Source organism: Artemia sp. Qi Xiang Cuo, chromosome 6, assembly GCF_049724085.1.
Source record: "Artemia sp. Qi Xiang Cuo chromosome 6, ASM4972408v1, whole genome shotgun sequence".
NCBI lineage: Eukaryota > Metazoa > Arthropoda > Branchiopoda > Anostraca > Artemiidae > Artemia > Artemia sp. Qi Xiang Cuo.
In genome coordinates, this window is record NC_142799.1 from 19,446,982 (window position 1) to 19,465,329 (window position 18,348).

The 18,348-nt window shown below is 37.4% G+C and overlaps 1 protein-coding gene across 1 annotated transcript in view; it reads left to right on the forward strand.

Annotated features, from left to right (window-relative positions):
• Positions 1–1,903: 1,903 nt before the first annotated feature.
• The window catches only part of LOC148950950 (chloride channel protein 2-like), a 256,866-nt gene continuing 240,421 nt past the window's right edge, over positions 1,904–18,348 (forward strand). Inside the window, exon 1 of the mRNA XM_089090525.1 lies at positions 1,904–2,035. Within this exon, the coding sequence (XP_088946651.1) occupies positions 1,976–2,035 (60 nt within the window). The 5' untranslated portion in view covers positions 1,904–1,975. The remainder of the gene's footprint in view (positions 2,036–18,348) is intronic.

The window sequence follows — 18,348 nt, forward strand, 5'->3', positions numbered from 1 at the left end:
ACCATTAAAAAGGGCACAAGCCACTCCAATTTCCGATTGAATGAGCCTTTTTCGAAGTTTCTACGACAGCTTCTTCGATACGAAATGCCCTGCTCTAAAGGAAAATAATAATAAACAATACATTGTGCCAACATAGCTCTTATATGCCCTCAGGGCATAACTTAAAACCCTTACCCTGAGGGTTGTGAGGGAGTGTTCTCCTCAAAAACGTATTTTCTATCTGAAAATCAACTAAGCTGAACCTAATAGCTATATCAAAATTTAGCTTGGATGTATTTGGGGAATGTTGGGCGTGGGGGGGGGGGGGGTTGTTGCCCTCCCATCCCTTTTTACTATTAAAAAGGGCACTAGCCACCTCAATTTCCAATCGAATGACCCCTTTTCGAAGTTTCTACGACAACTCCTTCAATACGAAGTGCCCGGGTATGGAAAGAAAAAATAATAATAATACATTGTGCCAACATCGTTCTTTACTTAGGCAGCGCTATTGGGCTGCCTATGATTTCCAATTCTTTCAGAACTACCTCAAGTGAGGTCATTGCCGCCATATCCGGGGTACTTCCATTTGAATATCGAGCTATTGAAATCTCATTGCTACGTTACTCCAATAAAAATCGTTCTAGCGTATGGCCCAACTACCCCCCCCCCGTATTCTGCTGATCACAGTACCTTTACTGATGAATTAGTTGCTCAATTTATGGGCACAGATATTATAATACAGAAAATTAGCACTCCCGCTCTTTCTGTCCCCCCTTCCGTTTTGACCAATACAATTTATGGTATAATAAGTTTGAGAATTCCGTCAGTATCTGGACGATGAACGTCTTTCGTAGTAAGGGTGACCTTTTGTCTTTTAAAATTTTAGCCCGTCTCCTAACTTAACCCAATTTATAACTGGACATAGCCACATAAATTATTTCCTACACAGAATTGGGAAAAGTGACACTCCGCTCTGCTCGTGGGGAGGTGTTGAAAATTGCTATGACGTCCTCTTTGAATGTAATAATTATTTTTCTCCTCGATTGCTTTTGATAAATTGTTTAATTGAGTTGTTAATCTTATTTCCTTTCGATTTATATTCACTTAGTGTTTGTAAACTTACTCATTCTCTAGTGACTCAATTTCTTATTGATACGGCCCGATTTGATAAATGTTCATAGCTGATTTCTAAAGTGATATGTTTATTATTTAGTTCGTAGTCTTTTTTTCCTTTTTTTTTCTTCTCCTTTCTGGTTTTTGTTGCGTTTATTTCTCTCTTTTTAGTGTTTTATAGTTGTTGTTTTTTGTAGTTGTAGATGTGAAATACCGATTTTCCGGTTTAGTCACTAATAAATTATCTATCTATCTAAGGGGTAGCGACCTAAAAAGGTTAAGAAGCCCTCCTGTTGTAAAGGATATGAACTCGCTCCAAGTTGACAAAAGAAAGTGAATATATTTCTTCCAAAGGGTTAATCCTATCTTGCATGAAGTCAATCCTTCATTGTTGTTCGTTTATTAATCATCATCTTCTTTCAAGTTTCTTCTTCTTTTCCATCCTGTCGTTTCGTTATTCGTCATCTTTTTCTTTTTTACACTTCTTCTGTTGGTTGTTCATTCATCATCATCTTTTTTAACATTTCTTCTTCTTCATCATGCTGCCCTTTGGTTGTTTGTCATCTTCTTCTTTTATTTCAGTTCTTCTTTTTCTTCATCCTTTCGGTTGTTTATTCATAATCTTGTCTTCCCCTTTCACAGTTCTTAATTAATCAATTTAGAAAACTAATTAAAACCCTCCTCTAGCTGTATAGACCAGGTAGTTTATTAATTGCGACCAGAATATTACGTCAGAACACGGATGCCTAAACACGTTTTGTTTCAATGGAACATTTTTGCTTATGTTTCAGTATCTTTTTAATTTTCGGAAAGGACGTTAAAGTAGACAAAAGCACATTTTATTTTAATTTTGGGCCTCTTTTTTCCGAATACATTTAGAGATATGGCAAACGAAAGCAATGGGAATAGCTTATCAAATGAACTTGGATATGAGCACACACTGGTAAGTTTGGTAGATTGAAAAGTAAGATACTTAATTAGATTCTTACGAAGGTTTCAGATCTGGCACACAGCAAGGGTCTTGATTTAATTTTGCGGCACTGTTGTACTAAACGGACTCTTTTATATAGTGCTAGTTTGGTTAATGCTAATGAAATAAAATAAAACAGGATGAATATATAATAGTTCAGAAACAGGTTTGAGCTATATATTTGTACATTAGGGGGGGGGGGGGCAAAGCAAACCATATATTAAATACGTACCTAGGTTCCTCCCCCCCCCCTAAACCCCAAAAAAACAACAATTTAAATACAGTTCTTGCTTTGTTTATATCCCAGAAGGCAGAGTAAACCTGTTTTCATAACGCGTCTCGATCTATTTCGTGACTGGTATGCATTGCCGTATATAAAAGAGTCCGTTTAGTACAACAGTACCAATTTTGCTTATAAAGTTAATATCAGATAGAGAAAAAAGGACAATAATGTACCATTTGGCTCTCACTTCAATGTTATTATCAAATATAATAATTACAGCCGTCGCAATTGCATTCCAGCCCCCTCCTCTTTTAAGAACTAGACAGCATGGCTTTAAAAAAAACAGCAAACTTCCGCGTCTACCCTAGGACTATAATTAGCCTCTTCAGCCTGGAAATCAACTGCAATGGTAGTGATATTGCATTTGGGAAAAGCGTGGAGTTTGGGATGGAATGGTACATTTCTTCTTCTTTTTCCTATCTGGCTGCTGTCCCATAAGTGAAATGAACAAGTTCTTCTTCCTAATGGCTCTAATTAAATGTACTGATGACGCTCATAAGTTAATTAGTTGACGGATATGCTAAATAGATTGCCTATTACATAGTAGAGGCTCTAGGCCCTCACAAGGGGGGTAGCTGCCCCCCCCCGTGTTTGATATATCTGACATTAATTTCCTTTGATTTTACATAAAAGGTAAACCTGGTATACTTTGCCCCTCCCTCAGATTAGGAGGCCTAAAACTGCTACTGCTTTCACAGAATGTTCGTTCGATGTCATTTTTGTGCTACGGGACGGATTGCTGTCCCCCGGCAAAATATGGCGAAAATTTATGTAGTGTGACTTCTTTTCAGACTTTCTTTTCTCGATATTCTACGAACACTAAACCAATACGATTACCCCTACGAAAAAGAACAAAGAAGCAAATCAGGAAAACAAACAAACACGCATCCTTGACCATCGTTCTCGAGAAAAATGTAAAATTTCAAAATCTTATAGACAGAAACTTAGGACTATATGTAAATAGAGACTATAGATTCTCACACATGTTGAACTTTATAGTGTAATTCTCATCAATATCACATTTTATTTTTAGCAATATTTACTATTTTTATAAAATAACTCAAAATTTTAGTCTGCCAATAACTTATGATGGGCGGCTTTAAAATTAACAGATTTTACATATTTAAAATAAGCATAAAAACAATCCCATGATTTTTTTTAGATTAACGCTTTGTTTTCGACTTTCGGTTAGTATTGACACAAGTTAGGCTTCTCTTCACTTACTGTGGATTACCATGAATGTTTGGTCAAGATCACAATTATCTGAAAGGAAGTATTGCTGGAGGTAAGATAGAAAAAGTTTATAAATCCAAAAAAAGGAAAAAAACTAACGTCAAAAAACCCACAAGGCTCTACGGCTGAACTGAGATTGTAACAAAACCTCACTAAAGGGATTATATAAAGGTTACGTCATCTACAGTATAATCATGGAGCTATCTTATGGGAGGCATACACCTAGGAGTGTGCATCTGGGTCATCTCCAAAATTTTGCAGTTTGTTTCATTGTTTTATGTGTCTCAAATAATGCGCCTTTTGAAGCAAGATCCCCTTCTGATAAAAACTAATACTTATGTGCCGACACGCAAGAGACAAGATTGGATGGATGTCGTCTGGTCGCCAAGACTGTTTACACCACAGACAGAGAGGTGCAAATTCAATGGATTTCTGGTGAAACAAAAGTGGGGGGAGAGGGGACAAAGTTGGAGCCAATTTTCCCAAGTCAAGTGAAAATGACAATGAAAAATGAGCCATTAAGTACCATAAAGGCAAAAATATATTATAGAAAACTCACCTGTTTCTTTGGATGCTGGAATTATGCAGGCTGGACAAGATTTTTTGGCAGAACCTAACCTTCAGCTGGGGGGAAAAGCGGGGTCTGGGGAGGGGAGGGAACTGGGGTCAGGAGGGGGAAGTTGACTCTCCCTGCTACATAGAAAATTGCGCCCCTGCTCCAAAAGAAAGGTGCTGGAGAAATAATATAACGGAAAGGGATTAGAGAATAATTTTGGCTAATGAATTAATGATCTTTGAAGGCTTTTATTGGACTTTGTCTCATTAAAGAATTATACCTTTAGAAATCTTTTTACAAGTGTACGCCATTCATCATGTGCAAGTAATGCTATGAAAATTGTTTGTTGGGAGGGGAGGTAAGCTTAGTCTAGACATAAAATTTTAAAAGCATGATTTTTAGGACAAGGCATGAATTTGTTGGAAGAAATTTGAAAAGATTGACTTTGCTTTCCTATTTACAAAGACTGAAAAGATTAAAATAAAAATGTTATTTAAAAAAAAAATCCTTTCGTCTCACAATCCGCTAGAACATATACAAAAATCCGAAAGTGACATTTTTGAAATATAAAAATGAAAGTGTGAGGTGGTCATAAAATATTTTGTAACTATTCATAGTCAAATTCCTATGTCATGACTGGCCCAAACATTCATATTTAGTCTCTTTATAGTTTTTCTGGGTAACAAGATAATTTTTTTTGCTTTTTAGTGCATTTGGTGTTTAAAAATCTAAAAAAAAAAAAAAAAAATAGTTGTAGCCCTAACTAGAGAATACTGTTCCTGGATAGACAAATATTATTCTTTTGTGAGATAAAATTCGGTTGCTAAAAAACGAAACCATTTTAACAAGTAAACTCTCCGTGTCTCTGTGATATTATTTTATCAAGATAAAACATAAAAATGTAAGTTATTTTTTTGCTGCTTTATACAAAAAAGCTTACTGTGAAATAGGGCCTATATTTATCACTGGAAAGGAACATTAAAATAAATGAAGAGAGGTATTCCTCATTGCATAAGCATGTTGACCTTTTTGTGAGGTGTTCCTGATATCCCCCAGTGACTCATTAAATTCCCCACCTAATTTTCCCTTTTCTGTGCACCTCCTGAATTTGGAGGAACCTGCATAATGAGCCAAAAGTAGTTTTATGAATAAATGATAAAAGGTTGCTAAAAAAAAAAAAATCTTGCTTTATGGTAATCCTGCTGGGACCAAATGAAAAGGTGGTTGTACTCCGAATGGGGTGATATGAAACAAAATAGGTGCTAAAGAAACAGAAACTTCATGAGGAGTAAAAATTTGTGCTCTTAACAGAATTGTGCTGAGTAGAAGTTTGCACATCTGTGCTTTCCTCAAGTAGCTTGGTAGTGGGATGGGTTGTCAGCAGTATAGTTGAAGTAGTCAGAGAGGTCGAAGAGAGCTGGGGTGGAAGGACCAATCTCAGTCTTAGGATAATTTCCTCTTGGTTTGAGTAAATGCCTTCATGCTGTGTATTTACCGACTAATTCATCCTTATTGGTATTCAGTTCAAGCGTGTACACAGGGTTTTGACGGGTGGTGTGAGAAAAATTCGGGGGTATAGGATAAATTCAGAAAAGCGTAGCCTTATAAGAACATACATAGAAAATCGAGTAAAGCAGTAAAAATCTTGAGATATCCGAGGGGAGAGGGTAGCTCGAGCCGAGAGTCCCCTGCCTGCATGCTCGTCCAGATCCCTACTCAAAGGAAGCTCTTGAGCTTGCATTCCCCAATGAAGGCCATACCCATCCCCCCTGGGTAAAATCATTGCTATGCTTGTAGTTCCATGTCCACATGTAGCTCCATGTCTGAAAATAATCTTTTTGTCTTATTTAGAGTTTAGATCTATTCATTAGAATTTATTTCTTCTGGATGATGGAGGAAGGTGAAGACACAAACAAGGACTTGCTTTTTAAAATATAGAAAATTATCCGAGGTTTTAGGGGAAGTGGATCCATTGGGCCCTCTTTGCCTATTTGGTTGGCCTAAAGGGAACTTCAGACCCGAATCTAAGGGGAACTTTAAGATTTGTTTTTACGACTTTTCACAAAATCCTTGTGTTTTTCATGGAATTCCCAGGCTTCTTGTGTCTAGCGAATTCAAATCTCCCCTCTAAATGTAACTGCCCCTCCCTCAAATATATTCTTGTGTATATATTTCCTAGAATTTTCCTTGAGTTTTATAATTTCTTACTAATTTCCCATTTTGGCTTGTTTCTTAAAATTTCAAAAACATCCTTTCCAACTTAATAAAAAATTATGCACAAGCACAAGATTGCGTTCTTTGCAGAAGTTTCACCAAACAACTTCTGAGTACTCTTCTTAGTCTCGCTGAACTCCGTAAAGACTATTCTTCTATTTCCTCGTTAAAAGCTAAAGACCCTAGATATGACTACAACAGCAAAACAAAAGGTTAAGGTCTTAATGAGAAACGACAGACTCGCAAATTAATATGCGCTGAGAATGGCGAAAAATATAATTAGGTCCGAGGGTGTACATTTAGATCAGTTCAGTTTCTGATAAGACTCCAACACGGGAGGGACTGATTATGGTTGTGGTACAAAAGAAAAAAGTCGGATTTAAAGAATGTCCAAAGCGTGTGTACGCTGAAAACATCAGTGTTGCCTGTACGTACAAAAAGGTATTTATTAATGTTGTGGCTAATAAGAACCATGGTTTTAGTTTTCGGCTGTCCCTAGAGATTGCCCAATCGATAGGTGTTTCTTGTCAAAATTACTAACGAGATCACTCAAATTCCACACTGGTTTCACTCTCTACCATCCAGTATCGGAGACGGAAGCTCGATTGATCGTACTATTTGTTTATGGTCTTAATATCTATTTAACTAAGTACAAGCCTTTTAAGCTTGGACCATGCTTAAAACAGGCCTCCAAAACATGCTCGTAAAAGAAAGCAAAATTTTCTCCAGAAATGAATTCTTTACCCCTCCCAAATTCCAAGAGACATTTTTTTGCTTTTTTCAAAGGCTATTAATACCGAGAAATTTTGTTAAATAGCTCATTTTGGCTCTACTATACTATTTTCATCGCTATACCCATGTGTCCTATAAAAGCTAAATAGGAAAAGAACGGAAACAAGTAGAATTCAAGTAGTCTAGCCAGTGGCGTCAAGTCCGAAAAAGAACTAGAAGAGGTTGAAATGTATTTCTCAAAATCAAAGGGGGGAGGAGACAAATTTGTCGTTCTCACATTTTTTATAACGAACATTTATAAAAAGTAATTTTTCAGTAAAAATATCCCCTAACAAGGTGTTTTAAAATCTCAAGGGGGGCAAATTCACGGGGGAGTACATACACCCTTTTCTCTCCTAATTGGCGCCACTGGGTCTAACACTGTCTAATGTAAGTGTACCTCTTTTTGCATTAGTCACTGTGTTACGTTCTAATTCTGTGCCTCCCGCCCTGCCTAATTTTTCTTTTATATAGTCATTTAACTGTTTTTCTCCATCCTAGAATTCTAAAAAGAAAATTGAGCAGGTGATTAAAGTCAAGAAGATTAGGTGGTAATTGTTAGGAGGTGTACAGGGTGGCTGGTCCCCTGCCAAAATCCCAAAGGATCTTGAATTTCTGGGCACTTCTTAACAAAATTACTCGACATTTTTTGTTTCATATTATTTCACCCCCCACAGTTTTTATTGCCCTATCCCCCCTTCCATAACGAAAGATCTTGGGTAACTGCTTAGTCATGATGCTATTTGCTTGTTTAAAAGACAACTGCATTCTGTTTGAGCTTTCTAGTTTGGACCTTTAATAATGTGCAACTAGCTTCTTTTTCGTTTAAGATTAAATGGTGCCATTGTCCAATATTCTCATTTTGAGAAATCGGGTATAAAACCCTCTTATAAAGAGATTTTAGTCGACTTCTAATTATTATTTCTGATAAGATTCATTGATGAATAATTCAACTTATCTATAGCCTAGTAAAGTAGAGCTTATACTTAAATCACTGTAATTGCTCCACTTTTGGTAAGTTTAGCAGGCAGGTAGACTTGAGTCGTTAACTAAATTTGTCTTTTTTCTTTGGCAAGCAAAGAAACCGAGAGAATAGATGTGGATGGGTGCCCGTAGGTAATGAAAACGGAGTATTCCCCCCTCACTTTTGGGAGAATAATTTATAAAAATGAAAAAAAAAAAAAAAAACAGACAAGACAGGCGTGTCTGTTTACGAGGCTTTGAGCCTTCTCTACGTTTAATCGAAAAATGCGAGGAGATAAAAAAAAAAAAAAAAAAAAAAAAATCCAAATTAGCAAGCATCATTTCTGGATCAACTTCACAAGGTATAAGGTAAAGCTGAAGAAACAAAATAAAGGTTAAAATAGAAATAAAACACGTAATGCAATTATGACATCTTCCTGTTGCCGAAGTGAAATTCACTTGAAGTACTCATGGGCAGTAGAAATGACCCTAAAGGTCCGGAACGAACTCCTTATATGGGCATAGAATACGGAACGAACTCCTGATATGGGCATAGAGGCATTAGGGAGAACACGTGGTTAATGGGGTCAATGACCTCTTTTTCCAATGTCGATTTATTTGATGTTTCTATGTGTAATAACTCCGGAACGAAGGTTGTACATGCGCATTGAATTCTAACAGGAACAATGTTATTGATCTAGGACTCGAGGGGGAAGTGAATTTCCGAGAAATTGATTGCGTAATCGATCAATGACCTAAATTTCCAAGTCAACAACAACAACACCGACCTTGACATTCGCTGAGAGCGTGCACTTACAACAACAACAACCTCGACCGTGGAACACCTGTGCTGTCGACGTCAATTCACCTATCGTGAATCAATAATTCCCCTTAGAAGCAACAAATTAAGTCCTCTTTCTTGACAGATCAATCAACCAATGACATCATATGTCAGACTTTAAAAATTTTTACCTAGAAACTATTCTCCAGGAATAGATCCAAGTCATTAATGACATTGCCTCGGAAAAAACTCTTTTGGTCGAACTCCAAAGGATATTAATAGCCAAAGGCCATGGAAACAATTCCCGAAGAAACATCTTAGCGATGAATTGTTTTAGCGCGGGAATCAGGTTTCTTATTAATTTGAAATGCATTAGCGCAGAGATGCCAAAAACAAAAGGAACACGCTGAATTACGTTTAGGGATTATTTGGGCGAAACTGTTTTAGACAGGTTATGGAACTATTTCGGCGAAACAGTTAGAGACATTTTAAAAGATGATTTTTGAAGAGATTTTAGAAGAGAATTTAATGGTGAAACTCTGTGGTCGTTATAATACACAAGTTTCATTTGAACAGTGTTGTGAGGTCCTCTAACCCAACCCCAAAGGGTTCCAATCCTCCTACCCCAACCCCGAAGGAAGCCCCCGGTCCTCAAAGGCCCCCCAAGCTCCCAAAGGGCCAACCGGCCCCCAAGGGTCTCCCCGGACCCCCAAAGGCCCTCCCTGTGCCCTAAAAGCCCGCCCAGTGCCCCAAACGCCCTCCCCCCGCCCCCCACGGTCCCCCCGACCAGAGAAGCGCTGCCGGGATGCGCCGTGGGCCAGGAAAGCGCCGCAGGATGCGCCGCAGGGATGTGCCGTGGGTCAGGAAAGCGCCGCAGGGGATGCGCCGCAGGGAGGCACCACAGGAAAGCGCCGCAGGATGCGCTGCAGGGATGCGCTGCAAAAAAAGTAAACTAAAAAGTAAAAATTTCGAAATGTTATCCCCCAAACGCCCTCCTCAGACCCCCAAAGGCCCTCCCCCCGTCCCCAAAGGCCCCCCCGAGCACCCAAAGGCCCACCCGCCCTCAACGGACCCACAGACCCTCAAACGCTCTCCCCGAGCACCCGTCTTTCGTATGATGTGTGTTGTCTGAAACCTATGATTTGGGAATGTGTAGTTTGCTACTTCAGGCTTTTCTGAGCTAATGTTTCCTAGTATTTCCTAGGTGACTGTTGTCTGAAACCAATAGTTTGGGATGAGTAGTTTGCTATTTCAGGCTTTTATGAGCTATGTTTCATAGCCTTTCGTTGGTGTGTGTTGACTGAAACCTATGATTTGGGATATGTAGTTTGCTATTTTTGACTTTTCTGAGTTGGATTTCTTAGTCTTTCATTGGTGTGTGGTGTCTGAAACCTATGATTTGGGATGTGTAGTTTGCTATTTTCGACTTTTCTGAGTTGGATTTCTTAGTCTTTCATAGGTATGCGTTGTCAGAAAATTATGATTTGGGATGTGTAGTTTGCTATTTCAGGCTTTTCTGAGCTAAGGTTTTCTAGTATTTCGTAGGTGTATGTTGTCTGAAACCTATAGTTGGGGATGACTAGTTTGCTCTTTTTGACGTTTCTGAGCTAGGTTTCTTAGTCTTTCGTTGGTGTGTGTTGACTGAAACCGATGATTTGGGATATGTAGTTTGCTAGTTTTGTCTTTTCTGAGCTTGATTTCTTAGTCTTTCTTAGGTGTGTGTTGTCTGAAACCTATGATTTGGGATGGTTGGATTGCTACTTTTGACTTTTCTGAGCTGGATTTCTTAGCCTTTCATAGGTGTTTGTTGTCTGAAACCTACAGTTTGGGATGACTAGTTTGCTATTTTTGACTTTTCTGAGCTAGGTTTCTTAGCCGTTCATAGGTGAGTGTTGTCTGAAACCTATGATTTGGGATATGTAATTTGCTATTTCCGACTTTTCAGAACCGGATTTCAGAGTCGTTCTGTGGTGTGTGTGGTCTGAACAATCTGTGGTGTGAGGTGGGTTGTTCTATTTTTTTGACTTGTCTGAGCTGGATTTCTTAGCCTTTCTTAGGTGTGTGTTGACTGAAACCTCTGATTTGTGATGGTTAATTGCTATTTTTGACTTTTCTGAGCTAGATTTCTTAGCCTATCATATGTGTGTCCTTTCAGAAAATTATGATTTGGGAGGTGTAGTTTGCTTTTTGGACTTTTCAGAGCTAGGATTCTTAGTCACTCATAGGTGTTTGTTGTCTGAAACTTCGAGTTTGGGATGAGTAGTTGGCTATTTCAGACTTTTCTGAGCTAAGGTTTCTTAGTATTTCGTAGGTGAATGCTGTCTGAAACTTATGATTTGGGATATGTAAATTACTATTTCGGGCTTTTCTGAGTTGGATTTCTTAGTCTTTCATAGGTGTGTAGTGTCTGAAACCTATGATTTGGGATGTGTAGTTTGCTATTTTCGACTTTTCTGAGCTAGGTTTCTTAGCCTTTCATAGGTATGTGTTGTCAGAACATTATGATTTGGGATGTGTAGTTTGCTATTTCAGGCTTTTCTGAGCCAAGGTTTTCTAGTATTTCGTAGGTGAATGTTATCTGAAACCACTAGTTTGGGATGAGTAGTTTGCTATTTTTGGCTTTTCTGAGCTAGGTTTCTTAGTCTTTCGTTGGTGTGTGTTGACTGAAACCTATGATTTGGGATATGTAGTTTGCTATTTTTGACTTTTCTGAGCTGGATTTCTTAGTCTTTCATAGGTGTGTGTTGTATGAAACCTATGATGTGGGGGGGATTGAGTGCTACTTTTGACGGGTCTGAGCTGGAGTTCATATCCTTTCCTAGGTGTTTGTTGTCTGAAACCTATAGTTTTGGATGACTAGTTTGCTATTTTTGACTTGTCTGAGCTAGGTTTCTTAGCCGTTCATAGGTGAGTGTTGTCTGAAACCTTTGATTTGGGATATGTAATTTGCTATTTCTGACTTGTCATTATCGGATTTCTTAGTCTTTCGTAGGTGTGTGATGTCTGAGACCTATGATTTGGGGGTGTGTGGTTTGCTATTTTTTTAATTTTCTGAGCAGGATTTCACAGCCATTCGTAGGTGTGTTTTGACTGAAACCTATGATTTGGGATGGGTAATTTGCTATTTTTGACTTTTCTGAGCTAGATTTCTTATACCTTCATAGGTGTGTCATTTCAGAAAATTATGATTTTGGAGGTATAGTTTGATTTTTGGACTTTTCAGATCTAGGATTCTTAGTCACTCATAGGTGTTTGTTGTGTGAAACGTCGAGTTTGGGATGAGTAGTTGGCTATTTCAGACTTTTCTGAGCTAAGGTTTCTTAGTATTTCATAGGTGAATGCTGTCTGAAACTTATGATTTGGGATATAGTATTTCGTAGGTGAATGATGTCTGAAACTTATGATATGGGATATGTAAATTACTATTTCGGGCTTTTCTGAGTTGGATTTCTTAGTCTTTCATAGGTGTGTGATGTCTGAAACCTATGATTTTGGATGTGTAGTTTGCTATTTTCGACTTTTCTGAGCTAGGTTTCTTAGCCTTTAATAGGTATGTGTTGTCAGAAAATTATGATTTGGGATGTGTAGTTTGCTATTTCAGGCTTTTCTGAGCTAAGGTTTTCTAGTATTTCGTAGGTGAATGTTGTCTGAAACCAATAGTTTGGGATGAGTAGTTTGCAATTTTTGACTTTTCTGAGCTAGGTTTCTGAGTCTTTCGTTGGTGTGTGTTGACTGAAACCTATGATTTGAGATATCTAGTTTGCTATTTTTGACTTTTCTGAGCTGGATTTATTAACCTTTCATAGGTGTCTGTTGACTGAAACCTGTGATTGGGATGAGTGTTTTGCTATTTTTGTCTTTTCTGAGCTAGATTTCTTAGCCGTTCATAGGTGTGTGTTGTCTGAAACTTATGATTTGGGATGTGTAGTTTGCGATTTGAACTTTTCAGAGCTATCATTCTTAGTCCGTCATAGGCGTTTGTTGTCTGAAACTTCTAGTTTGGGATGAGTAGTTTCGCTATTTCAGGCTTTTCTGAGCTAAGGTTTCTTAGTCTTTCATAGGTGAATGATGTCTGAAACCTATGATTTGGGATATGTAAATTACTATTTCGGGCTTTTCTGAGTGGGATTTCTTAGTCTTTCATAGGTATGTGTTGTCTGAAACCTATGATTTGAGATGGGTGGATTGCTACTTTTGACTTTTCTGAGCTGAATTTCTTAGCCTTTCATAGGTGTTTGTTGTCTGAAACCTATAGTTTGGGATGACTAGTTTGCTATTTTTGACTTGTCTGAGCTAGGTTTCTTAGCCGTTCATAGGTGAGTGTTGTCTGAAACCTATGATTTGGGATATGTAAATTACTATTTCTGGCTTTTCTAAGCTAGATTTCTTAGTCTTTCGTTGGTGTGTGTTGTCTGAAACCTATGATTTGGGATGGATGGATTGCTACTTTTGACTTTTCTGAGCTGGATTTCTTAGCCTTTCATAGGTGTTTGTTGTCTGAAACCTATAGTTTGGGATGACTAGTTTGCTATTTTTGACTTTTCTGAGCTAGATTTCTTAGCCTTTCATAGGTGTGTCCTTTCAGGAAATTATGATTTGGGAGATGTAAATTACTATTTCGGGCTTGTCTGAGTTGGATTTCTTAGTCTTTCATAGGTATGTGTTGTCTGAAACCTATGATTTGGGATGTGTCGGTTGCTATTTTTTGACTTTTCCGAGCTGGATTTCTTAGCCGTTCATAGGTGAGTGCTGTCTGAAACTTATGATTTGGGATGGTTAATTTGCTATTTCCGGCTTTTATTAGCTAGGTTTCATAGCCTTTCATAGGTGTATGTTGTCAGAAAATTACGATTTGGGATGTGTAGTTTGCTATTTGAACTTTTCAGAGCCAGGATTCTAAGTCCATCATAGGTGTTTGTTGTCTGAAACCAATAGTTTGGGATGACTAGTTTGCTATTTCAGACTTTTCTGAGCTAGATTTCTTAGCCGCTCATAGGAGCGTGTCGTCTGAAACTTATGATTTGGGATATGTAAATTACGTTTTCGGGCTTTTCTGAGTTGGACACTTCAAAATTTTTACACACACGAAAAATTACACACACACACACGTAAAAACTTACACACACAAAAGCTAAGATAACCAAAAGCTTACACACACACACACACAAAAACTTAAATACGCCCGAACAAAAAAAATCACACACGCAAAAACTAACTTGAAAACACACACTTACAAGACCAAAAAAACTTACAAAAAAACACAAAATAAAACAAACGCACACAAAATTAAAAACACACCCACAAACTTACACACACACACGAAAACTTACGCACACATACACACACACACACACACATACAGACAAAAAACTTACACATTCACACGAAAACTTACATTCACATAAAAACTTACATGCACACAAAAACTTACACACACGCACAAAATCTTACACGCACACACAAAAACTTACACACACACACTAAAACTCACACACACACACGAAAACTTACACACACACACACACACAAAAACTAAAAAAAAAACAAAATAAATATTTCCCAAAAAATATATAACTAAAACAAAATAAATAACACTAAAACTCAATCAAAAACATACACACACACACACACACAAAAACTTAAAACACCAAAAAAAATATAAAAAGAACACAAAAACTAACAAGCATACAAAAACTTACACAAACATACACACACACACACACACAAACCCACCCAAACAAACAAACCACACAACCACCCAAAACAAACAAAATCAAAAAAAAACAAACACACACGAAAACTTACACACACACTCAAAAACTTACACACACAAAAACTAACACACACACACACACACACTCACACACAGATTTACACATGCACACGAAAACTTACATGCACACAAAAACTTACATGCACACAAAAACTTACACAAAAACTTAAGTTAGGTTAGGCTAGGTTAGCCTACGTACGCGCGCGTACGTAGGCTAACCTAGCCTAACCTAACTTAACCTATCCTAACTTAATCTAACCTAACCTAATCATACACCTAACTTTTGCCTGTCTCTCACCTAACCTAAGCTAACCTAAGTGAAGCGTACATGGGCTAACCTAACTTAACCTAACCTAACTTAATCTAGCCTAACCTAACCATACTCACCGGAAAAGGTTAGGTTAACTTATCATGAGCGCTCATGATAAGTTAATCTAACCTAACTTAAACAGTGAAATTCCACCAGTAAGACTGGTGGACTGAGACCCCAATAATGAGCTAGTGGATTTCCGCCATTCAGGCTGGTGGACTAAGACCCTAATTCTGAGCTAGTGAATTTCCACCGTTCAGGCTGGTGGACTCGGACCCCAATACTGAGCTAGTGGATTTCCACCATTCGGGTTGGTGGACTAAGACCCCAATTTTCCAACTCTTGCATTTCATGACAGAAATTCAAAATGAATTTCGAAAAATCAAGAGAATGTAAGTGTGAGAAGGTAAAGCACCACAAGTCACTACTGAAATATTCCAACTCTTGCATTTCACGACAGAAATTCAAAATGAAATTTGAAAAATTAAGACAATGTAACTGCGAGATGGTCAGTGTGTGTAAGTTTTTGTGTGTGTGTATGTTTTGGCGTGTGTGTGTGTAAGTTTTAGTGTGTGTGAGTAAGTTTTAGTGTGTGTGTGTGTAAGTTTTTGTGTGTGTGTGTAAGTTTTTGTGCGTGTGTGTAAGTTTTTGTGTGTGTAAGTTTTTGTGTGAATGTTAGTTTTTGTGTGCATGTAAGTTTTTGCGTGTGGGTGTAAGTTTTTGTGTGTGTGTGTGTAATTTTTTGTGTGTCTAATATTTAGTGTGTGTATGTAAGTTTTTGTTTGTTTTTGTGTAATTTTGTGTGTGTTTGTGTTTGTGTGTAAGTTTTTGTGTGTGTGTGTGTATGTTTTTGTATTTGTTTGTTTGTATGTGGGTTTGTGTGTAAGTTGTTGTGTGTTTTTGTTTTTTGGTGTGTGTTTGTTTTGTGGTGGGTGTGTTTTTAATTTTTGTGTGTGTGTGTGTGTGTGTGTGTTTGTTTTTTTTATTGTTTTTGTGTGTGTGTTTTTTGTTTTTTTCTTTTTGAAGTTTTTTTTTGTGTGTGTGTTTTTGTGTGTGTGTTTCATTTTTTGTGTGTGTAATTTATGGAGTGTGTGTGTTATTTTTATTGTGTGTGTGTGTGTTTTTTTTTTGTGTGTGTGTGTGTGTGTGTAAGTTTGTGTGTGCATGTTAGTTTTTGTGTTGTTTTTTGTTTTCGTGTGGTTGTGTAAGTTTTTGTGTGTGTGTGTGTGTGTTATTTCGTGTGTGTGTGTTTGTTTTTGCGCGTGTTTGTTAGTGTTCGTGTGTGTGTGTGTGTGTGTGTGATTTTTGTGTGTGTGTGTGTGTGTGTGTGTGTGTAATTTTTTGTGTACATATTATTTTTTGTGTGAATGTTAGTTTTAGTTTGCTTGTGTTAGTTTGTGTGTGTGTGTAAGTTTTTGTGTGTGTAAGTTTTGGCGTGTGTGTGTAAGTTTTAGTGTGTGTGTGTGTAAGTTTTCTTGTGTGTGTGTGTAAGTTTTTGTGTGTGTGTGTGTGTGTAAGTTTTCGTGTGTGTGTGTAAGTTTTCGTGTGTGTGTGTAAGTTTTTGTGTGTGAGTGTCAGATTTTGTGAGTGTGTTTAAGTTTTTGTGTGCATTTAAGTTTTTATGTGAATGTAAGTTTTCGTGTGCATGTGTAAGTTTTTTGTATATATGTGTGTGTATGTGTGTATGTGTGCGTAAGTTTTCGTGTGTGTGTGTAAGTTTTTGTGTGTGTGTGTAAGTTTTTGTGCGTGTGTATAAGTTTTAGTGTGTGTGTAAGTTTGTGTGTCGATGTAAGTTTTTGTGTGCATGTAAGTTTTTGCGTGTGGGTGTAAGTTTTTGCGTGTGGGTGTAAGTTTTTGTGTGTGTGTGTGTAAGTTTTTGTGTGTCTGAGCTTTTGTGTGTGTAAGTTTTGACGTGTGTGTGTGTGTAAGTTTTCGTGTGTGGAAAAATTTAGAAGTGTCCAACTCAGAAAAGCCCGAAAACGTAATTTACATATCCCAAATCATAAGTTTCAGACGACACGCTCCTATGAGCGGCTAAGAAATCTAGCTCAGAAAAGTCTGAAATAGCAAACTAGTCATCCCAAACTATTGGTTTCAGACAACAAACACCTATGATGGACTAAGAATCCTAGCTCTGAAAAGTTCAAATAGCAAACGATACATCCCAACTCGTAATTTTCTGACAACATACACCTATGAAAGGCTATGAAACCTAGCTAATAAAAGCCAGAAATAGCAAATTAACCATCCCAAATCATAAGGTTTCAGACAGCACTCACCTATGAATGGCTAAGAAATCCATCTCGGAAAAGTAAAAAAATAGCAACCCACACATGCCAAATCACACGTTTCAGACAGCAAATACCTATGAAAGACTAAGAAATCCAACTCAGACAAGCCCGAAATAGTAATTTACATATCCCAAATCATAATTTTCTGACAGGACACACCTATGAAAGGCTAAGAAATCTCGCTCATAAAATTCAAAAATAGAAAACGAGTCATCCAAAAATATAGGTTTCAGACAACAAACACATATTAAAGGCTAAGAAACCTAGATAATAAAAGTCAGAATTAGCACTCCATCCATCAAACAGCATATGTTTCAGACAACACACATCAATTAAATACTAAGAAATTTAGCTTAGAAAAGCCCGAAATATTAAATTAAATATCCCAAATAATAGGTTTCAGTCATCACTCACCTATGAAAGGCTCAGAAACCTATCTCAGAAAAGTCAAAAATAGCAAACTATTCATCCCAAACTATAGGTTTCAGACAACAAACACCTATGAAAGGCTAAGAAATTTAGCTCTGAAAAGTTCAAATAGCAATCTACCCATCCCAAATCATAAGTTTCAGACAACACACACCTATGAACAGCTAAGAAATCTAGCTCATAAAAGACAAAAATAGCAAACCACACATCCCAATCATAGGTTTCAGTCAACACACACCTATGAAAGGTTAATAAATCCAGCTCAGAAAAGTCAAAAGTAGCAAACTACATATCCCAAATCATAGGTTTCAGACAACACACACCAACTAAAGGCTCAGAAACCAAACTCAGAAAGGTCCAAAATTGCAAACTACTCATCCCAAACTATTGGTTTCAGACAACATTCACCTACGAAATACTAGAAAACCTTAGCTCAGAAAAGCCTGAAATAGCAAACTACACATCCCAAATCATAATTTTCTGACAACACATACCTATGAAAGGCTAAGAAACTTATCTCAGAAAAGTCGAAAATAGCAAACTACACATCCCAAATCATAGGTTTCAGACATCACACACCTATGAAAGACTAAGAAATCCAACTCAGAAAAGCCCAAAATAGTAATTTACATATCCCATATCATAAGTTTCAGATAGCATTCACCTACGAAATACTATATCC